The sequence below is a fragment of the Protopterus annectens genome, chromosome 17.part0 (genome assembly GCF_019279795.1).
Source record: "Protopterus annectens isolate FY-2018-M chromosome 17.part0, PAN1.0, whole genome shotgun sequence".
NCBI lineage: Eukaryota > Metazoa > Chordata > Ceratodontiformes > Protopteridae > Protopterus > Protopterus annectens.
This window is the reverse complement of record NC_056751.1, coordinates 178953267-178977543: the sequence shown is the minus strand read 5'-3', so window position 1 is coordinate 178977543 and position 24277 is coordinate 178953267. Positions and strand designations below refer to the sequence as shown.

At 40.6% G+C, this 24277-nt stretch overlaps 1 protein-coding gene across 1 annotated transcript in view; it reads left to right on the top strand.

The window, feature by feature from the left end:
* The window catches only part of LOC122791837 (fructose-1,6-bisphosphatase isozyme 2-like), a 181779-nt gene that overhangs the window by 53678 nt on the left and 103824 nt on the right, over window positions 1-24277 (top strand). The window contains exon 2 of the mRNA XM_044059798.1: window positions 14690-14852. Coding sequence (XP_043915733.1) covers window positions 14690-14852 — 163 coding nt within the window. The remainder of the gene's footprint in view (window positions 1-14689; window positions 14853-24277) is intronic.

The following is a 24277-nucleotide window of genomic DNA, read 5'->3' as shown; positions in this document are numbered from 1 at the left end:
TGGTGGGGCACCTGTTCAAGTAATTGTCTGCTACAGGACCCTCTCCATGAATCAAGACACCCAGTCAGCCTACGTGGATCTACTGGAATTCATCAAGCTACATCTGAACACCATAGTTCTGGGTGATTTTAATTACCCATCCATTGACTGAGAATATTACTCATGCTCAAAGTCACTTGCCCAAAGGTTCCTTGCGTTTATTAACTCCAACACCCTGGACCAGCTGGTGGATATCTCAACTAGGGGTGCTAACATCTTGGATCTGGTGCTTACCAATATGGGGAACCACTGTAGCACCCCCACTGTGAGGTCTTCCATTGTTAGGTCTGACCACAAATCAGTCTCATTCAAAGTGACTATCACAATGGACTCCCCTAGCAACAACTAAATTAAAAAACTTCTCCAAAGCAGATTAAATCCTTCTACGGGATGGTATAAATAGCTTCACTTCACCCCCCCCCCCCGATGTAACTGGCAACTATGCTGAGTCCTACACCAGTGCTTTCTACAAACACCTGTATAACTGCATTGATGCAGCTGTACCTGATAGGACCAAAAGAAGCTCTTCATGGAAGAGCAAATCTGCCTGGTGGATAACGGCCATTAACAGACTTTACAATAATAGGAATAAATTGTTGTACAAAAGTAAGAGGGAGTGTGTCCTAAACTGGAAACACTCCCTCCTCATCTTAAGCAAATAAGACTTCTTGTGAACTCCTCCAAAGCAAACTACAAATCCAAATTAGCATCCTCAACTAAGGGCAACCATAAGGAGTTCTTCAGTTACATCTGTAACCTAAAACGTAAGACCCAGATTTACGCTGAACTAGTAATTAATGATACCCCATACACTGAGCCTGTGGAGATAGCAAAACTGTTAGCCAACAGGTTCTGTGAAAACTAAACTTCTTTGTCCCCACCACACATACCCCATGACATTCCTTCCACCTGTCTCCCAACTTGTATCTGTAGAGATCCGGTCATAAATGCTCTCTGTAATGCCAAAAACACAGCACCTGTGGGACCTAATAACATCCCAGGTTGTATCCTACGTGGGCTCCAACAAGAATTAGCAACACCATTGGGTATTCTTTTCAATCATAGTCTAAGCACCAGCTTCATCCCAGCTGAATGGAAAATGGCCACGTTATCCCCTTGCACAAGGGTGGTGTTTCCACTGACCCTGGGAATATAGACCTATTACACTGACTAACCTTATCTGCAAAGCCATGGAGTGAGTCATTATGGACCTTATCAACAAAGATATAGGTAATCCCAAAACACTTGACCCTACTCAGTTTGGATTTGTTAAAGGGAGATCATGCCTGTTAAACATGGTGGACTTCTTCAAGACAGCCACCAGAGCCCTGGATGAGGGGAAAACTGTGCATACAGCCTACTTGGACTTGGCCAAGGCTTTTGACACTATTCCCCATTCAGGCATTGTTGACAAACTCAACCAGCCAGGTATCAACCATTATATTGTTAGATAGCTCACAGACAGAACACATACAGTCAAACTAGGGGAATCCACCTCCAACAGTAGACCTGTAACCAGTGGTGTTCCACAGGGATCAGTCCTGGGACCACTATTGTTTTGAATCTATTTTTCTGAAGTACAAGCAAAAACTAAAGGTCTGTGGCTGACAAAGTTTATTGACGACGGCTATAAACAAAATGCAAAAAAATGAATTAGCATCCCTTTTGGTAAGAGGAATGTTCCTACTAACTACCACATCAATAGAAACACCCTAAGCATGCACTCAGTGGTGAGAGACCTGGGCAACAACAACCTTTCCTTTAACCATCATGTCTCCACAGTGGTAAGAAGGGAATTCTATACTGCTCATCTCATAAGTAAGGACATTGCTTCCAGAAAAAAAAGGAAGTTATAACTTCCCTGTACTCTTCCCTTATCAAGCCAATAATTCAGTACAATGGCTCTTTTGATATACACCTTTCCAGGCACCCGCAGCAATTGGAGAGACCATAAAAGTTCCTCACAAGGAGAATTCAAGGTATTCAGAATACATCCTATGTGGTTTAGCTGAAATCACTGTCACTTTACTGCACTTCATACAGACTACTGAGAAGTGATCTCTGCCTTGCATATAAGGCAATTTCTGAATCTGATTTATTAGAAATGCTGCATATCCATAACTCCATGGGCTCACAGGTTACTCGCTCCAAATATCTTAACCTGGTATGTGACATTAGTAGAACCTGCTGGAGGGACAGGTGTGTTTTCCAGAGGCTACAACACATGTGGAACAGACTCCCAATTTATGTCAAGCAGAGCATCATTTTGACTCTCTTCAAGCGCAATCTAGACAACTGGATGGGTTACCGTAAATTCACCCTTGGGGTTCCACCTGTATCTCCCTTGGAGAGAGGCAATAGGTGCTGATCATGGAAATGAGGGCAGAATTTGTCTAGGCTTGTAAGGGCCCTAGGGCCATTAGCCTAGTACCTTTCTAGGATCCTATGATCCTATTTCATATCCTTCAGACAATGCATGATAACACAAATCTTGTTATTCTAGCAACTTTCTAAGTTTATAAGAGCAACATTTACAATTTGTCCCTATTTTGAGGCCTTTGTACCCTGTTATTTAAGGCTTTGTCCACATTTCTTGAGCTAAGTGGTTGAGAGGTATGTATGGAGAGCAGACCAAATAATACAAAAATAAAAATCAGGTATGTTCTGCAAAACTAAAGAAACATACAAACGTACCTGATTTTTTTTTTGTATTTCTCCACTGTCTTGGCAGGTTCTCACATCTCTGAGCTTTCTGATTTTTATAGATTAAAAAAAAAAAGCAACAGAGATTCTCTTTTCTCCATTGCTTCTATTGAGTAGCACTGATGTATTGTGCAAGCATGGGGATGTAAGTCCTACTTGCATGCGCAGTACATCAACAAACATGGCAACACAGGAAACAATGCATAGAAACACAGTAGTGCTGTTACACAAAGACATTATTTAAGAAAATAATGTCATTGTATAATGTCAATAACCAACTTGTGGGTGTGGGTATATGAGGGTTTACCCATGGTTGGCTTTGTTTTATCACTTCTTGGGCTTCGTCTTCATGATCAAACCATGCCAACCATGGGTAAATCTTCATGCACCCACACCCACTTGTCGGGTATTGCTTAAATGCATCCTATGCATATTGTTATACATCATGGCATTCAGAAACAACCCATTTGCCAAGGGACTGACTACATATGATTGCACCTTGGTTTATGGGTATGTTCACATATGCCACATTACTATGCTGTATTTTGAATGTAAGTATGTCACATCTGCTATAGTTGGAAAAATGGTACTATGCATGTCACATTATTATTCTGTTGATATCCTGGTCAGTGTGACACATCTGTGTATGTGTCATGTCCTTTATTTAGCTACATACATACCCAGCATGCATGATCAGCCACAAGCATCGTAACATACACAACATGCAATTGGATGACAAAGGTGCTCATTTCATCACTTAATACTATTATTGAGATGATTGTACATGTCCATAATTCTTAATATTTCTACTTTGTCACAGGTGTGTACTCTGCCATAGCAACCATTAATATTGTTTTATTCAAACACATAAGGCAAGGACAGTCTTACAATTCTTTTACCTGCATGTTCTAACACCAGCCACATGGATACAATTTATTATGTTGAGCTCTCCCATAGTGTATATTTTTTAATGGTAGAGTACTACCAAATATACCTGCCATACAGGTGTAGCTAGGCATTCTCAAGCAAGTCATGTGAGTGACACAAATTTTACTGAGCATGCCACAGAACACATATAGTGGCAACCGTTCATCTAGGTTTTATTACTGCATTTATACTAGTGTTTAAAATAATAGCGTCAACCGTCCATCTAGGTTTTATGACTGTATTTATACTAGTGTTTATAATTTACATTAATATAAAACACATGGTTGGGTTATACGTGTTTAAATTCAAAATAGCCTTTCTATGGTTACAAGTGACAACAGTTGGCCAAAAAATGTCCCTTTCTGAAGTACATAAGACAACAGTTGAAGAATTCATTTATTTTTGTTTTTACATGATATGTGGCAAATACAGTGTACTATTGGCACTGATCTAATTATATCTGCATACAGTTTCTTCATTTAGCTTCCCCTGCCTCTTATTTTTTTCATTCCTATTGTCCTTGCCTTGCATTATGCTATCTGCATGTGCTGGTTTACTGGGTTTGTGATTACGCACAACCTGTTTTTTATATAATGGGCTTGGGGCTCTCTGCACCACTTTGCAGCTGCTCACACTTATTCTGGCTGTGAACACATGCAGCTGAATATGTAGGCGTGCTTGGTAGCTTGCATATTCAATGAGCACCACTGTTCATCATGCTAACATCAAGTTAACGTGTAGGTTTAGCAAGAAATGTACACGAATGTTAATGGATTCCTGGGACAGTCGATATGGAGAAATGGACTTAGTGAGAAAGGAAGACGTTTACTAGAATAGTGAAAAAGTGGTGATGACTCTGTTTCATACCCAAAGAACTAGAGGTCAGTCCTCACTTCTGGTCCCTGCTTGGAGGGAAGTTTCATTGTTCTCCCATGTGTTAGTTTCTTTAAAAAAATATTTGATTGGCTACTTTAAACTGTTTTGCATTTATTCTTGTCCTAGTGACATGGGTTGTGGCTAGCAATGGTCTGAGGACCAGATCAATTAAGTACAGTTTTTACTCCTGCAGGATGGGATGACATTTTGTTTTGGGTAAAAAATATGGAAAATTATCATATGTTTTCTTTACCATTCCAGAATTCAGTTATAATTCTTAACATTATTTGTCAGTTGGATTATAATAAGCACTTTCTGAGAAATTCATTGCAAAAGCATCACTGATGTATTAAAATTCATTATGTGCAATAAAATACTAGGAAATATGGTTATCAGAACTTAAAATTTAAACTTGCCTTTTCCCTTCCCAAAGACAAAGCTGAATGCAAGACATAGAGACTGAATGTAATGATACTCAGCACTGACACACACAGGTGCAAGAAGTTTGTAGATGATACAAGTAAATGAGTTTATATATCCCAAGAAGGGTGCAGTAGGAATAATTAGTCTATATATACATGCACGATTAATCAGACTATACATGTAAATCTGTGAATACATCCCCAGAAGGATGCAGTATGAGTAATCAGTCTATACATGTATGTCTGATTCATCAGACTATATATGTAAATGAGAGATGTGGTAAGTATATACATATACGTATGAGTAATCAGACTATACATGTAAATGTGTGAATATATCACAAGAAGGAAGTAGTACGAACAATCAGTCTGTACATATATCATGAAAGACCATATTATTGGCTAATTTGCATATCCCTGAATTGCTTGGTGATTACCCCAACTGCTAATAGGACTTTTTTTTGCTGCCTTACAGTAATCACTGCTGGCAGCTGATGCATCATATTAACATAGGTACTGCCCTCATTCATTACTGCACACACATCAGAGCACACACACACACACACACACACACACACACACACACACACACACACACACACACACACATGCACACGCACACATGCACACACAGACATACACGCACACACACACACACACACACACACACACACACACACACACACACACACACACACACACACACACATACCCACACATACACACACACGTGCACGCAAACGCACACAAAGACACACGCGCATGCACATACACACACGCACACACAGACACACACAGACACACACAGGCTTACTTGCTGGGCACCACTCATACCTCTGCATACACACATACATGCAGCCACACACATGCACACAATCCCCAATGTTATCTATCCTCTAAACTCCCCAACACTTACCTCACAAATGAGCTTTCCTATTAAGACTAATGGCTGACAGCAAGTAATGCAGCTGGCAGTAGTGATTTACTTAACCTTGTGATTCTATGACTTGCTCATCTGTGTAAAGCACTCACTGCAGACATTACATAGGAGTGCACATAGCTAATCATATGCTGCTCCTCAGGAATGCCTCATGAGTACTTTGGTAGGCCAGAGGGACAGCCCACCATGGTGATGCACCTCTTTGAGGTAAAATACTCTGAATTGTAAATGGCTACTGTCACTGTTAAAAAGAGCTTATTGTAATGTTTTGGGCCCTAGCCTATATTCTCTTTATTGTGTAGACTGAAAAGAGTTGTACATTTTTTTTTCACTTAAAGTTACAGTTGGTTCATTGTTGCTGTCACTGTACACCTTGAGGCATTATTATTGCTGAAATAATTTTACTCAAAATTACACATTAAATATTTTTTCGATAAAGTCTTAACCAAAAGTTGCATAGTGCAGTTTTGAAAGTAATTTTATTGCCATTAATTTTGGTAGTTGTATTTCTTAAATGATAAACTAAACTGAAACTTTGTGGGGGTATTATGAAAGAATCATAATGCAACTAAGCAATATGATTGTGGTACTGAACACAGCTTGAAGAGGATTAGACATGCAGAAGTAGCAACAATGTATGGGCATGCCTGGAACAGTGTTACATAGCAGAGGTGTGCAGTCATGAGAATGTCAGTCACCTTGGAAGTAAATGGACAGCACTATGATGATCCAAATCATTGGCATGCATGTAGTGTGTCCAAAGTGAGGTGCATTCATGCTTACATTAAAGCGGCTCATGTCAGCAACACGGGCATAGATGGGAACATGCAAGGTTGCACAACAATGTGTCAACTAGTTTTATTTCATAGATGCAAAAGAAAGATAGCAATAAGATGGCCGGGAAGAGAGAAGAAGAATCAGAACATCACACAGAAGGATGAAGTTCAGAGAAGGGTGGCGTGGGCTGGGGGGAGAAGAGTATATATTTTTTGAGAAAGGTGACCTTTTTATTTTTTTAGAGGAGGAAGAAAGCATGGAAACATTTGGGTAGGAAGGAGGATATAGGGAGGGTAACAGAGGCAGACACAGAAACATATAATACATGCAAAGTCTAACAGGGGAGGTACTAATGTAAACAGAGGCCTGAATTGAGATATGTAGAGAGGCAGAAAGTGGACAACTGGTTATGGGTAGGACTTGATCTAGACAGGGGAGGGGGAGTGACACAGAAAGAAAGGGAATAACATTATAAGTGATAGGGTGGGGTTATGGCAGCCTGTCACTCTATCCATTAGGGGAACCAGTGCAGAAGTCAGTTACCTTTGTGGCTGACATCAAGGGTGGGCTCAGTGGTTGATGGCCCAATGGTTGTGGCTGGATGGTAATACAACTCTACCAGTCACACAAGGAGGTGTTCCAGGGTGCCATGCATCAGTGAGCTGCTAGTCCAGTTCAGCCAACACCAGCCATGAAACGTGTGCCAGGTAACCAAGGATGGCCACTCTGCCTGACTCTCAAATGAGGAACCTATACTATTCACCAAAGGTGTGGCAACAAGGGCCACTAATGAGCCCCCCAGGTTACTTTTCACAGGATGTCCTTCATCAGTCTGCAGTGAGGCCAGGGGGCTGTGAGGGACCAAGTGTTTGATGCAGTGGCTGGTGCAGATTGCAGTGGCTCCTATGTCACCTCTCCTGCAGAAAGAAAAATGAAAATAAGTAGAGAAAACAAAATAACAATGCAGCATAATTCAAACAAGAATGACAAATACAACAGAACCAGTACAACTACCACAGTCACTATATGATTTTGTGCACTTTATTCAGACTGGCTTTGGAAGGAGTAACAACAGTCAGCACCTCAATGTGCATCAATGGCTAGAAACACCTATTATACAACCAAGGATGACACCAGGTTATATGAATGGCAGTGTACCTGCCACAGACAGGTAGTACAGTAGCACATCATATGGATGGAACTAGTGCTCATGGCCAATGAACAATGAAGCAATAGTAAACTTATTAAACTGAAAACAAAATGCTCACATCTGCGTGAAATAGATTAAGTAGACATGCAATACACATCATGCTGACTAGTGGCACATGCCATTACACCAGAACACTACCTAGCACCTTGATACACTTTACTTATATACACCATTCTGTATTTCTGTCACCCAGGGTAACTGGTCTCCACTGGAGACAACCTGTACCAGTAGCTATGCATGTACTCACAGGCTGTGTATATAATTGACAAGTAGCATTCTGTCTGGCACAAGCTGGTCGGAGTCGCACATATACTAGCTTACACAGTGGTACATTATCTATATGCATCCACAGGTTCCACTGAGAGAAGATACAATACTATAAGTTAGTCCATATCAGAAGTCAGTGCAGTGTATCTGTAGAGATTGACAATGATGACATCATTCACTTGGCACACTGTGATGACATCATAGCATTGTCACCAGCACTAAAAGTGGAGGGAACACTCCCCACCCCTTCCCTCTCCCACAGTTGAGGTGACTGTGGAAGCACAGGATAAGCTCTCCATATCATCTGTAGTTAATATGGGGCTTCCTGTCCATGTGAGACCCACCCATGATATACAGTCATCACCAATGCAGTCAGCATCAGAGGGCCACATCACCTCTGCAGTGCACATGCATGTTATTGGAGAGAGACTTGGAGGTGACCATTGCTCCCTGAAGCCTAATTATGCCATGATATGGGTGTTCTACAGGTACAGATAGATGCTAATCAAACTGCATCAGAGTTGCTCAATGCACTGCATGACCTGTTTGGAAACCTTTAACCAGGTAATGTGCGAGGGAATTCAGGCAATGGCAACTCATGTATCTTTGCTAGTAATTGGCCTTTGTGGTCCTCTACTTGTGTAAATGATGTTGACCATGTCATGCCATGCTCACCTTTCTGCTTAATGTGGGTATGGCAATATCTGTTGCACAGTGTGGTTAGTTAGTACACTGTAATGCATAGTATGGTGTCTCACTGCATGCATCAGTTCTGTTTTATGTTTACCTTGGCATGGTCCATATTTGCGTACCAGATGCTACAGTGCCACAATATATTACACCCATCTCTGTCTCAAATGGGAGCCTGCTACAGTTGCATTTTCCCGCAACTTCTCACCCAGCCTTTATTCCTCTGTTGGCACAAGTATGTCAAACAGTACTATGGTCTCCTTTTTCTGTAACATCTTTCATATAATCATGTTGTATGATGGTGCAAACCATACATCCTGCTGCATATCTCTGATGTATACTAAAGCACACCACCAGATGCATCTAGGCAGTGGAAGTAGCTCTTCAAACATATGTTCAGTGATGTTCTATGTCTGTGCCAGTGCAGTGTTGCAGGGCATCTTTGCCACCGCTTTGTGGCTGTTGGTGGAGGTTGTCAGTCATATCTCCAAAGCAAATGCAAGGTCACCTGCAACACATAACAGCAAACACCAGTGAGTGGTCTGCTACTTATACTCCTGGGACTGGACCTTCACAACATCTACAACTGCAATGTGTGTACCAACAGTCTAGATGACCCTGTGGAAAGCCTTACCATACAAAACTCTGATACAGCTTACACATGTGCCAGATGTGGGAATCATGGAGACTGCCTGAATGGTGCACCGATACACTGTATATAATACCCAGTGCACTGCACACCATATGACAGTTAATGAAATAGAAGCCCTTCTGGTTGATACATGGATGCTGTTTGAAGTAGGCGGGTCTTCAAAAACAATGGGGGTGTGGCTATTGGTCCCCAGTACCTCAGGGAAATGGTTTATGTCACAGATTGCCCACATAATGATGATTCTCTGCTGTGCCTAGAAACCAAATATGCTCCTCCACCTTCACCACCATCACACATAGGAACTAATGCAGGATTCCTGAGGCTGAAGCCAGCAAAACGTCTAGCATTTTCATAGGTGTATACCAGACTATGGACCACAGGGGCATTTATAAGTTTAACCATACATTCCCAAATGTATACAACAAGTTTTGGTGCCCTAGAAATTATTTTATGGGTATATGTAAGTTAGGACTTGGGTGGTCAAGCAATTACAGACTGTATCTGTCCATATGAGACATACGTGCCAAACCAGGGGTCGATTTCTGATTTCCCATCCATTGGTCAAGGTTACATTTGAAATATGGTCAAGAAACAACTCTGCTTCACAAGGATGGGAAACCTTTTTCCAGAGAAGGGGTATTTTCTAGAGATGTACCTGTATTCCCAACATGTCCTATTTATATCTGAAGCAAGGTTAAGTCCCTGGATCGGGCACTTCTGATGCTATTTGTTTTGCAGATGTGGCAGAGGTCCATCAGAGTGGTATCCAAGGATGCCTTGTTTGCAAAAGATAAATTGCACCTCAACAGTCTGTAGAAGACAGAGTAATAGGGATAGGGCTTTGTGGTGATCCACATAGGACATGTTAATGCCTTGTATTCTTTTTGTGAGGAACCTCTGTTTACTTTCCAGGTGTTCCATGCACCTGATCAGGTACATACTGAAGGTGGCATTGTATTCAATGATGGGGGCCTGATGAGGGCTGAATACAGTGAAATGATTACTTCCTCAGCCCTAGATGCCATACCCTTGCTTATACGTTGAGTAGCAAAGAATGATTTCCGTACTACCTTCAATTCATATTGGTCAAAAGTCAGGTTACTGTCTACATATGTCCCCAAATCCCTGACTACTATGTTTACTCTTAGGGATGTGCTATCAATGAGGTGGTTTCCTGGAGTAGCTGACTTCCCAAAGAGCACTATTATTCATTTCATGGCACCGAGTTTATTCCATGGCTCTGACACCAGTCATTTGTCTGTGTTAACCCTTCTTGTATAATATTAGTCTGTTTTTTCATTGGTTATTTTGTTTCTTAATTAATACTTAAACACTCAGAATACATCTGTTGCCTTGTACCACTGAACTCTGCGTCTCCCCTAGCAAGAATAATTAATGCTGCACAAACCACTGTGTCCACTGAGACATGCATTCTACCCATCTCCATTGATTCAGTCAGAGGGCGGCACATGTCTGCCATCTCCTGTACGAAGTCTGTGTCCATCATACAGTAGCTGCTATCTGTGTCTTGCTTGTGAAGGTGATGGTATGTCAGCCATGATGGAATTTTCTGCAACAGGGAAGGTGGTGTCAAGCAACATTGCTGATACCGGCTTCCATAGTGGCCAGTAGCACATGCTGAACAGCTAATGTACATGCTGCTCCTAGCATCTCTGCATGAGTGATAGACTCGTTCACTGAGAAATGACACTATACAGATGAGCTGATCATCATTGCTCCTCATGCAAATTTTATACATTTCTGAATCATGGTGCCATGTTTGATTTCATAATTTCATTAACATAGTGTCTTTCATTAATATGTTGGTACTCATTTGCAAGTCATTATGTAGTCATTTGCATGTAATGCATACCACACTGTTTTTCCCACTTGCACGGTTCTATTACATGCGCATCTGACTTAACCCCTGGTCACATGCCAGTGCAAACTGTGCTATTTCACTTAATTTATTTATTTTATTTTATTTTTATTTATTTTACATTTTTGACCGGGCTAGTCCAACTGGATGTATATCCATTTTCAGTGAAGGCCCAGGGAGAAAAGCTCTAACAAACAAAAAAAACACACTATCGTATATAATGTGAGACATTTACAAATACAGTTAAATGTGCAGATAATCATACTATACATTACATTTTTTTTTTTTACATTTCTGTAAACAGAATCGTTATACATTTCAGCCATGGTTAGCCATGCAAATATTTTGCTAACAATTAGTATAAGAGAATACTTTCATTTTATTTGACTTAAAAAAAATAACTAGGTTATGCACTCTCTTAGAAGTTAACAGAAACGTAACTAGTTTGTACAGTAATGGCAATAATGCTTTAAGAAATTAGGGGTAGTTAGTCTGGGTTATAACAAGGGAATAACCACTGTGATTTAAGGTATGGCTTCAATTTGCTTTTAAATAATGCTGTAGAGGTAATGGTGGGCAGGTTTTTTGGGAGGGAGTTCCAGATATTTCCAACTGTGTTGGCAAACAAGGAGTCACCAGCCAAGTTGTTAGCTTTGCCTATTAGGACAAGTAGTTTATTTGCTGAGTGTAGGGTCTTGACGTTGCTATAGGGGGTGATTAGGTTAGTAAGTATTGGAGTGTTAGTAGGTTGGTACAGGATCTTGTGGGCAACTGTTAATTGATTAAATAATATTATATTTGGCAGTTCTAGCCATCCTAGCTGTTTAAGATTATCACAATGGTGGGCTCTGAAGGCAGATCCAGTTGCAAATCTGGCAATATTATTATAGGATATTGCAAGCTTGTTGAGGTTGTTTTTATATAGTTTTGTATATATAGGTATGGCATAGAGGAGGGTAGAGATTAAGTAGGTATGGGCAATGGTGGCCCTGGCTAGTGGTGACAAAAAGGATTTAAGCTATATAGGGATCCTAGTTTTTTGTTGACTGTTTTTATAGTACTGTTAATATGGGAGTCAAAGATAAGGGTGTTGTCAATAAAAAACCCAAGAAGTTTAGTAGTACAATCAGGAGATATAATAATGCCATTGATTGATGTGACAGTAAAAGTAAGTGGGGAGGCCCGACATGTGGGAGTGAATAGTAGCAGTTTTGTTTTATTGGGATTCAGAATGAGGCATCGATGTAGAAGCCATTTTTCGACTATATTAAGCACATTTTGGGTTATGGACTTTAAGACAGATGGTGAGGTGGCAGAGCATATTAGTGTGGAATCATCTGCATATTGGATACAAGTAGTTTGAGGTATAACAGAGTATAGGTCATTTATAAAAATAGAGAATAGGAGAGGACCAAATATGGAGCCTTGAAGGACCCCAAGGGCAATTGGAAGGTGGGAGGATAGGTTGTTTTCCCATGGGACAGCCTGCTGCCTGTTATCTAAGTATGATTGGAACCATTGAATAGCTAGTGTGACTAGAGACAGGTTTTTGAGTATATTAATGAGTAAGTGGTGGTTAACCATGTCGAAGGCTTTTGAAAGATCAATAAAGAGGGCTGAGGATAATGTATCTTTGTTACGATTCTTATTAATACAATCTGTGAATGACAAAAGAGGTGGTGCTATGAAATGGTCTAAAACCATGTTGGCAGTTGGCTAGTAAATTGTTTTCTATTAGGTGGTTTAACAGCTGTTTATGAATGCATTTCTCCATGATCTTAACCAGTGGTGATAATATGGCGATAGGTCTATAATTTGATAATTCATTTGAGTTGCCTCCCTTATGCAAGGGGATGATGTGAGAGATTTTCCAGATTGATGGGATAGTTCCTTCTGTAATAGTTCTGTTAATCAGGATGGATACTGGGAAGGCTATGGCTTTTGCAGCTTTCTGCAGGTATTCTGTAGGTAATAGGTCTGCAGAGAGGCTATTCAATCTCTTGCTAATCAGCTATCCCCTGATACATCATCATCAACCACCTCCATCACCAATGCACCCCCTTCATTTCACTTTCAACCTGTTCCTATATATAGATATATATATATAGATATATATGTATATGCACACACACACGCGCGCGCGCACACACACACACACACACACACACACACACACACACACACACACACACACACACACACACACACCTCATCACAAAAGGTTTCTCATCCAGAAAAAAAGAGGCCATTGCTCCACTCTACTCGTCACTCATTAGACCCATTATAGAGTACAGCCCCCCTTTTGGTATGTACCTCACAAGACATCTACAACAACTTGAAATGCCGCAGAAATACCTCACAAAGAGGATTACTGGCCTCAAACAGATGCCCTACGCAGACCGTCTCAAAAAACTCCAGCTATACTCCGTCACATATCGCCTACTCAGAGGTGATCTCTGCCTAACATACAAAGCTATGTCAAACCCAGAGCTATTTGACATGCTCCACTTAAAGAAATCCCAATCCCTCCAAGCTACATGCTCTAGGGACCTAAACCTTGTCACCACAACAAACAGAACATACTGGAGGGATAGATTCCTCTCCCAGAGACTTCCCATACTCTGAAACAAACTACCTATCTATATCAAAGAAGACTCCTCATTAGCACTCTTCAAGAAAAATCTTGATGATTGGTTGGGAGATAGGAAATTCACCACGGGGATCACTTCTATGGTTCTGCTCGACAGGGACACAGAAAAATAATTTTCTTGGGTGGCAAAAGCCAGGGTACATTTTTGGCTAGGCTTATATAGGCCCTATGAACTCTGAGATTGGACAGTGTGAATAAGAGGGAGGGGAGAAGGGAGGAAAATGCAAAACTCACCTTCTTGCTCTTTTTCAAGAATAACATCAGCATTCTAAACATCAGACAACTATCCAGTGAAGAATAGTAAGGCTCCCTACAGAAACATTTAGCTGTCACTGGAAGGGAATAAATGTCAGAGGAACTGTTTACCTGAAACAGAGTCTGTGTGTGTGTGTGTGTGTGTGTGTGTGTGTGTGTGTGTGTGTGTGTGTGTGTGTGTGTGTGTGTGTGTGTGTGTAATATTAAGTGAAAAATGTGCTGTTGAAGCAGCCTAAGCTTATTAGAAAAAGAGGCAGATGTTTTTTTTCCTGTAACTGGACCAGAATTCCTAAGAAGGAAAGACTTATTTTCTAATTACTGGTATTGGTAGAATGATTTGATTAGTACATCTCTGGACAGAGAACTGATGCAGTGTGTCTTTTTCTTTTTGTTACTTTCTAGGTATGGCATTGCCGGGAGCACCAATGTAACTGGTGATGAAGTGAAAAAACTAGATGTCTTGTCTAATGATCTAGTCATAAATATGCTATCGTCTTCCTACAGTACCTGTGTTCTTGTGAGTGAAGAGAATGAGAACGCCATAATCGTTCCTCCTGATCTAAGAGTAAGTGTCAAGATCCAGTGATATGCTAGCAGATGACAGCTATGTTCTGTTTTTTTACATTCATTCACTACTCCCTCTATAATTAGTGCAGGCTAAATCCTTATCTGAAGTTCCTTGTCTGCATTGTATGAACATGGGCTTCCCGAACTCTCTGTATGTCTTATGCTGCTTCAAACCTATAAGAATGACTTGTCACAAAATGTCACAGTCATAATGTTCATACAGCTCAGCTCATCATACACTAAAGTTTCTTATAAATGTAACTATCCCGTTTCCGAGGAATATGATGAATACTGTTGATTACTGTTGACATTTGTTGATTGCCTTCAGAGACCCTGTTGTACCATGAAGTTTTGTTCAAAGTTCAACCAGTCTTAATCTGATTCATGGGACTCTATATTAATTTTCCAAGATGCACTGCATTATGGGATAAGTATAGTTTTGTTCTTTTGTATAGTGCTGCTTGCATTGAATCTGACATGCCATCTTGTTAATAATGTTACAGACTGGATACCTGTAAAGTAATTTAGCCCATGTATTGTTCTGCCATAATCCAGTTACTATAAAACAGGTCATATGCCCCTCTTCGGAACTTCACTGGTTGAGTATACATGTACAAGAATGGGGTTGTGGTTAACTGTAAAATGTATACGGTTGCGTGGGAGCTGATTGTGCTGACTCACTGATTGGCAATGGGTGCATGGATGGATAAAAAGACAGGAGACATGATGACTGCACTGTTACAAAATGATGGCTGTTTCAGACCTGAAACTGTAAGGAAACAGTACCAGGTCAGGACTGTTTGCCATCGGCATTTCTGTTCTATTCTAATATCGGAATGACTTTTGAATAAAAATATAATGTTATAGGTGGATGAAGCACTGACCTCTCACAGAAAATGGTTTTCTTGGTGAGGGACAAGAATGTTGATAAGTAATTTTTTCAAAGTACTGTGTGTCCATGAGGAAGCTGTTGATCAGACGGTGTAGGACTTTACAGACTTTGCCCTAATGCTGTTTCGTGTTTTGCTTTTTTAGCTTCCCTTCTTCTGTATTTTCTTCACATGTATAGAGAGAGATAGCACTTACATACCTATATGTGATTGAATATTGGTATGTGATTTTTGGGCTGAATTATATTGTATTCAGGCATTCGTATATTTTAATAGTATGCCTTTAATGGCTTCTTCATCTTTAAGTTAGTTTTATCATACATTTAATGATTCCTACTGCCGATTATTAGTTGCTGTCAGTTATGGTACTGCCATTTCTGATAAGCACCTGATTGTTAGTCTGTGGCTTTTAACATTTGCCACTCCAGTGTAAGTTTTCTTGCTGTCTAATTCTGTATGCTGGTCATGGATTATAACCAGGTATCCCAAAAAGCTGCACCCACAGTTTTACCACAATTTCAGCAATTTTTATCACTTTATCTCAACGCACAAAATCTGCATTTTTTATAATTTCTAGCATCAATGAAATGCATGACTAAATTTTTAAAATGCTTGTCTATTCAAGTAAATCCAATAAAGGCTGGAACACGTTTGATGAAATGCTTGCAACATGTTATATGTGGTAAGGAAAGCCATAATAAGTCAGTTTCGAAGTAATATGCTCTAATGCAGGCTTCATCATTTTTGGCTGTGCATTAGAGAGTTTGGTTGCATGAACCTTGAGTTAAAATAGATATTAATGAGAGTTAAAATTGATACTAATGAGAGTTAAAATCGATACTAATGAGAGTTAAAATCGATACTAATGAGTTAACTTAAGTATCTGTGCTTTTTTTTCACTTGGAATAGCTTCTGTAGCTTACCCTGAACTAGCTTGAACTGTTTTTTAACTGTTTGCTGCATTATTTTAAAATCTGCACTTAAAGTTACATTTTAGTCGAATTTGATCAAAAGTTTGTTTGTTTGTTTAATTTAACTGTTGAGGCTGCCCACTAAAGTGTGCTAGCCTGTGTAACTGATTTATCAGTGTTTCTGCATTTTCTGTGTGTTTCTATCAAAAAAACAAAAAAACAAAACAAAAAAAAAATCCTTGTTTTCCCGCCTCTCCTCGACTAGTTTAGACCAGTTTACAGGCATTGCTGTATTCTGGGCTGTGGTGTAGTTCCTGTGTTGTCCATTACCTTACTTGGATAGAAGGAAGTTTCTTTGCTCACCAGTGGGAGTGGGGAGCCTTGAGCAGCCTACCTGTCCCTGTAGGAAGTGACCTCAGCACAAGAAGCTGTAGTAATTGGTTGTTTTGGACCATTTCTATCTGTTTTATAGTTCACTGTTTAAAATCCGCGTTTGCATGGCTTTGCGCGGTTGGCAGCGCCGGTTAAACAAGGTTAAACTTCTTCTGGCTCCACCAGGTCTGCTCTTCAAATTTTCCCTTAAGGAAGCTCTACTCTTAGTATAATCAGACTACTCACTATATTATAAGCCTAGCACTTGTTCTCAATACTTCTCTACTAAGTAAGCACTCTCGTACTAAGTAAAGCACTACATCTACTTACCACCCCTGTGAATATCCACTTCCCTTAAAGGTACAGCACTCCCTTATACTGTTCTAGCATGTCGAGTGGTAGATTACTGGCGTCCTCTCCAGTTCAGCTGGTCAATCTGGGTATCTTGAGACAATGCTACAATTGTCTCATGTACACAGACAACCCTCTCCTCCTCCCAACAAACACAAATACATGTGAGAGATGCAACTATATAGCCAAACTGGAGGCTGAACTCTCTCAACTCAGGGCTGGCATGACCAGTCAGGAGGAGATGGTAACCACACACACAACAATCCCAGTCCCACATAGACCTACCACAACTGCAAACCAAACACATAAAAACATAAAGACATACTGAGGCTCTAATAAAAACTTACCAAAACAACAGAGGCTCCCAAAGCAGACACCCAAAAATCCACCACCTCAAAACAAAACACATGCAACACATACTTCAATAAATCAGTGTGTCAACCAATCACAGCCCTTAAGGCCAAACACCATGCCTGATACACTAGTAATAGGTGACTCTATAGTCAGACACACTGATGTCCCGCTGACCAGGCTGAACAAGGAGAGGGTGACTGTGAGCTGTCTATTGGGAGCTAGGATCCGCCACATAACACACACACTCAAGTCACTCCAAAGCAAGTACAAATATGACTCTGTCATTGTCCATGCTGGTGTGAATGACCTGAGACGTACCTCTCTGGACTACATGAAAAGAGACACAGAGGAGCTCTCCAATTATGTAGCCCAGGCTGGTATGACCCTGACCCTGAGCAGCATCTTGCCCTCACCAAGAATGATACCACAATACAAAGACAAGATGATCAGCTTTAATAATTGGCTCAAGTACTGGTGTCATTCTAAGGGGCTCCAATGTCTGTCTGCCTGGGATGACATGTTGGACAAGCCACGCTGCTTCGCAAGGGATGGCTTACACCTGTCACCACTGGGCTTCCGGATATTGGCTAAGGCTCTTGCCACCCCCATAGTGCCTTTTTTAGGCAAGGCTCAAAAGACAAACCCACCTCCTTAGAAAACAAAAATGGAAAAAAACTAAGGGTAATGCTGCTCAACGCAAGAAGTCTAAATCTCAAGATGCAGGCACTGGATGCACCCTCAGCATGGAGAACATCGACGTCTGTGCAGTAACTGAAACCTGGTTCAAGGCTCCTGAGAGCACCCCAGTGCTACCAGGCTATACCTCGTATCATGCTTTTCAGCCCCAAAACCCGGGCCGAACCACAAAGGGAGGGGGAGTGCCCATATTCATCAAGGACACCCACACCTCCAGGTTAGTAGCAACACATGAAGCATCAGAGACCATACAGGTGCAACTAACCATAGGCAAAACTGCTATATAACTGGTAGCATGTTACAGACCACCCTCCCAATCTCAAGAACCCCACTCAGCCTTCCTGAAGACATTGGAGGATATGAATGTATCACAAAATACCATCATACTGGGAGACTTCAACTACCCAAACATAGATTGGGTACATTATTCTAGCCCTAATACCCTAGCCCAAAGGTTCCTGGAATTCATAAATTCAAATGCACTGGAACAACTAGTCACCTCTCCCACCAGGGGAGATAATATAATAGACCTGATCATCACAAACATGGGAACAAAATGCTCCACACCGGAAGTATACCCCTCACTAGTGAGATCTGACCACAAACTAATCACCCTGGATATACATATCCCATCTCCACCCCCAGCACAAAAGACCACAGTGAAAAACTTCTCAAAAGCAGAATTCACTCTTCTTAAGACTGAGATGGTATCCTTTAAGCCCACTGTGCCAGTGGATACCACATCCCACAATGCCGAATCCTTCACAAATGCTTTCTATGAACACCTCCAAGAATGCATGGATCATGCAATCCCAAATAAATCCAAGTCCATCTCCACCAAAGGCAAGCGTCCTGTCTGGTGGACCTCAGCCATTAACAAATTGTATAACAAAAGAAGGAAGCTACTGCACGTCAGAGCAAAATCCCATGAAGGGAAGACATCTCTGATCAACATTAGCAGAAAACTACATTCTCTCATAAAAACATCCAAGGCCAACTTTGAGAGAAAAATCGCCAAGGACACTAAAGATAACCACAAAGCCTTCGTCAGCTATGTTAGAAACCTGGGCAGAAACCCTCAGATATGCTCAGAGTTGGTTCACAACAACAAAAAATACACTGAACCCACAGATATTGCCAACATTCTGGCTGACAGGTTCAGTGCAAATTTCTCCCCTCCCTCACCCCCAAAAGAAGAAATACTTATCCCAGCTGAATTTAATCTCCCTGTCATCTCAGATGTCCAAGTGAGAACCGCCCTAAACAAAGCTAAAAACACAGCATCAATGGGACCTGATGGTATCCCAGGTTGCGTGTTACGTGAACTCCAAGAGGAGCTAAACCCACACATAAAAATGCTATTTAACCTTAGCCTTACTTTGGGATATGTACCTGAACACTGGCGTACAGCAACAGAGGTCCCACTCCACAAAGGGGGTGCCTCTACAGACCCTGGAAACTACCGCCCCATAAGCTTAACCAGCCTGATCTGCAAAGCTATGGAAAGAATCATTATGGAACTCATAAACAGAGACATAGGGGACCTACAGACACTTGACCCCACCCAGTTCGGCTTTGTAAAGGGCAGATCCTGCCTTTTGAACCTGGTTGACTTTTTCAAAACAGTCACTAGAGCCATTGATGAGGGCAAAGCAGTCCATACAGCCTACCTGGACTTGGCTAAGGCCTTCGACACAATACCCCACTCAGGCATCATAGATAAGCTCAACAGCTTAAACGTAAACCCTTATGTCACTAGGTGGGTTGCAAACTGGCTAAAGGACAGAACCCATAAAGTTAAAATCGCTGGAGCAATGTCAGACTCAAAGCCAGTCACAAGTGGTGTCCCACAGGGATCTGTCCTGGGACCCCTCTTGTTCGGCATTTATTTCTCAGATGTTAAAGCAAACATGGGAGGGCTGTGGCTGACAAAGTTCGAAGATGACTGCAAACTAGGCATCATAGTCAATACACCAGCGGACACGTACATCCTACAAAAAGGCCTCACAGAAACGGACAACTGGTGCCGGAGTCATGGCCTTAAACTAAATGCCAAAAAATATATAGTCATCCCCTTTGGGAAAAACAAAGTACCCACAAATAATCACATAGACAGCAACCCACTGAGTACGGAAAAAGTAATCAGAGACCTAGGGACCCAAGTCGACAGCGACCTCTCATTTGACACCCACGTTGCCAAAGTGGTTAGAAAAACATTCTACCTTGCACACCTCATCATGAAGGGATTCACATCCAGATCCATGGATGTCATTGTACCCCTATACTCCTCCCTCATCAGACCCATGATTGAGTACAATGCCCCATTTGGTATGTACCTCACCCGGCATTTGCAACAGCTGGAGAGACCACAAAAGTACCTCACCAAGAGGATCAAGGGTCTCCAACATATGTCTTATTCTGCCAGACTAAAGAAACTTCAGCTCTATTCAGTAGCATACCGCCTGCTCAGAGGTGATCTCTGCCTGACGTACAAGGCCATGTCCAATCAGGATCTGATGGACATGCTCCACCTCAAAAAATCCAAATCCATCAGGACCACAAGAGCTTAAGACTTAAACCTTGGCACAAGTATGAATAGGACATGCTGGAGGGATAGATTCATAACCCAGAGGCTTCCCATGCTTTGGAACAAGATCCCAGTTCATATTAGGCAGAGCCCCTCACTGACTCTCTTCAAGAGAAATCTTGATGAGTGGATGGGAGATCGTAAGTTTACCCCAGGGGTCACATCTGTGTCACTGCTAGACAGGGGCACAGAAAACTAATTCTATTATATAAGGGGACCTTCATTGTGTCACTACTAGACAGAGGCACAGTATTCTAAATTTATTCTGTACATTTTTTGTACCATTTCATGGGGTGGCAAAAGCCACATCACTATGGCTAGGCTTACAAATGCCCCAGGGCAGATAGCCTTGTACTATACTATGAAACTATGAAACTATGGTGAACAAAACTGAAAAAGTATTCTGAGAAGAATTAAAAATGTCCCTTTTCACAATGAGGAGGCAGTGAGAACAAAGTTTTATTCTTTATAGTTAGGAGAGCTTCTGTACTATCCATCACTGCAAATGCATCAATCCATCCATTAAGAATTGTAGTTTATACTTTTATGTTTATAGATGTTTATATGGCTTTGCTGTTTAATATACACTGTATATGATTAAAGAAGTTGATTGCAGTAATTCTGTACTTCTTTAAGTAGCCCAACCACATTCTCATAAGATAAACAAAAAACATGTCAACTCCTTTACTAATGACTATTTTCAAAAATGGCTGTGCTCTCATCACTATATTTCCCAGTTTTTGGTATATTGCACTATGTTATTTGCATTTAATTTATTTTGGAATTAATTGTTATAGCTAAACATATTGCCTGGAAAGCAACAGGTCACTAACTGATTTATAAATTCATTTTTTTCATCAAAGCAGGAGCAAGTTATTGTTAAGTTTTTACTACAGTTTGCTCAAGATGGAGCGTCTAAATGAATGCCTAATGCATATGTTAACACTACTTGTGAAACTCATCTGTCTAGTAAACTATATGACTAATATAAGCTGCAGTAAATAATAAAGCATGCTATAAGGAGGCAGTGAGGCACTGAAGCCTGGAATTCTTCATCACATGTTTTGCAAAACATTTTTGTTAAGATTTTCTACACTTTCCTAGTGGTCTTGATTGGAACTCTAGTCTTAATTGGCTCAGTTTTTTAATCTATTTCAGGACCATTAAGGCACTTTGGTAGGCATGGTGGTACTGAATCTATGTTTACCAGAACTGACTGACATTTACTTCTGGATTTTTGGGCAATCAGCACAAATTGTGTTGCCACTGAAGTTCTATTTACAGCCTCTATGCTGACATCCCCCTAATTTTAAGAACTTCTGATGCAGTATTAATGAACTTTGCCAAGGTACTGGATCAATTTCCTAAGTATCTGAGTTTGATCCATGGTTTATAATTGTAGCTATTCTAAAGTTAGCAGTTTGTGTCACATATGTTCCAGGTATCAGTGCAGTTTTGTTCTTATTTTCCTGTTTGACTGCTATATTTGAGTCCTGCACTAGAACCACGGGCCACTGTTACCAGACCTTACTGTGGGCACTAGTGTCTATTTTTCAATCGAATACCATTTGTTAATTACATTCAGCATTTCCTAATATTCCATGTCTTCCACAGAACAGTTAGCAGTATTTGACTTGATTCCCCTGACCTGGAGCAGAAATCAATGTTTTAATTTATCTCTACAGGGAACTAGTAAAGTATGTAGTTTATGGACATTGATATTGTCTGCTTTGCTTTTGAGGGGGTCCATACTTCATTTTCTAACCCTTTGTGATCAGCTATATCAGACAGGAGGATTCCTAAAGCCTGATGCAACATGATAATGAAAGGAGATGGAATTATCTATCCACATTCTAAGGTCTCTTATCAAATCATCATTTTGGAGTGGGGTGTTGTCTATAGTATAAGCTCTGTTGAGGGAGAGGTTACTAAATTTAACAATATTTCACTCCATTGTATTCAGTTTTAACCCATTCTCTATGCACCAGCTGCTAATATGTATGTTGAAGCTGTAGCTCCCATACTTTAGAAGAGGATTTGAAGATGACACCCCATTTGCAATCATCCTCAAACTTGGTTAACCAGAGATTCCCATTTTTGATTTTAAAGATCATTGAAGTATATGCTGAATAACAGAGGTCCTGTTACAGACTCTCGAGGAACTCCATGCATTATTTTTGTTCTCTGATGATGCACCAGCCAACCGCACTGTGTGGGATCTGTTCTTCAGCCAATTTGACACCTAACTATATAGGGAGCATATTTATGTTGTTAATTATGTTAACATCTGGTGTGATACTAAATGCTTCGGTGAGGTCAAGATATGCTGTGCGGATAGCATGACCACTGACGACTGCTTGTGTTACTCTCTCAAAGAAGTTTTCCGGATTCTTTAGACAGGATCTACCCCTAGTAACCCAAACTGCTGGGGGGGGGGGGTCATGTCTTATAAGATTTTTAATACTGCAATGTATTATCAGGAAAGTCATGACCTCTTCCATGGCCTTGCAGATAAAGGTCATCGAGATTATGGGTCTGCAGTTTCTGGGGTATGTTGCGGAGCCAACCTTGTGATGTGGCATCACAACTGCTGTGAACCACACCTACTGAACAACAGTAGGAATGGGTCTACCAGCAGGTGTTTATTGCTGTTCAGAAGGCAGGCATATATGTTATCAGGTCTCATGAAGATGTTTTTGGAAAGTCTCTTTAGCATGTATTCTTTAATGATGATAGGAGATTTGAGGTCCTTTGGAATATGTGTATATATGTGGATAATGTTGTAGTTATTTCGGGAGTGAAATTTGCACTGAATTTGTTAGCTAATGTATTTGTGATATTTTCTGGTTCTGAGTAGGTGGTACCATTTTCAATGAGTTTGGGGAGACATTGGATGCTATTTATTAATTTCCTAATGTAATAAAGAAGGAATTGTAATTATCCTTAGATTCTAATGTTAGTTTAAGTTCATGGGATACTGTTGTTTCCTGATGGTATTTTTTAGTACCTTTGGTCATTTTTTGATGTTGAGCTTGATTTTGGGTCTTTAGTTTAGTTGTATATTCTGTGAAGGTTTTTCTTCTTTTTGTATTGCTGAAACCAGTACATGCTGGAAGACAGTCAGCTTGAAAAGTGTTATTTATTTTTCTCCACAAATATATTACAATAGCAAGGTAATCATACCATGTTTTAAACTCATCTGTTACAGCATACACCAATGGACTAAAATATTTGGCAAGGCAAGTAAAAAGATAAACGAGTT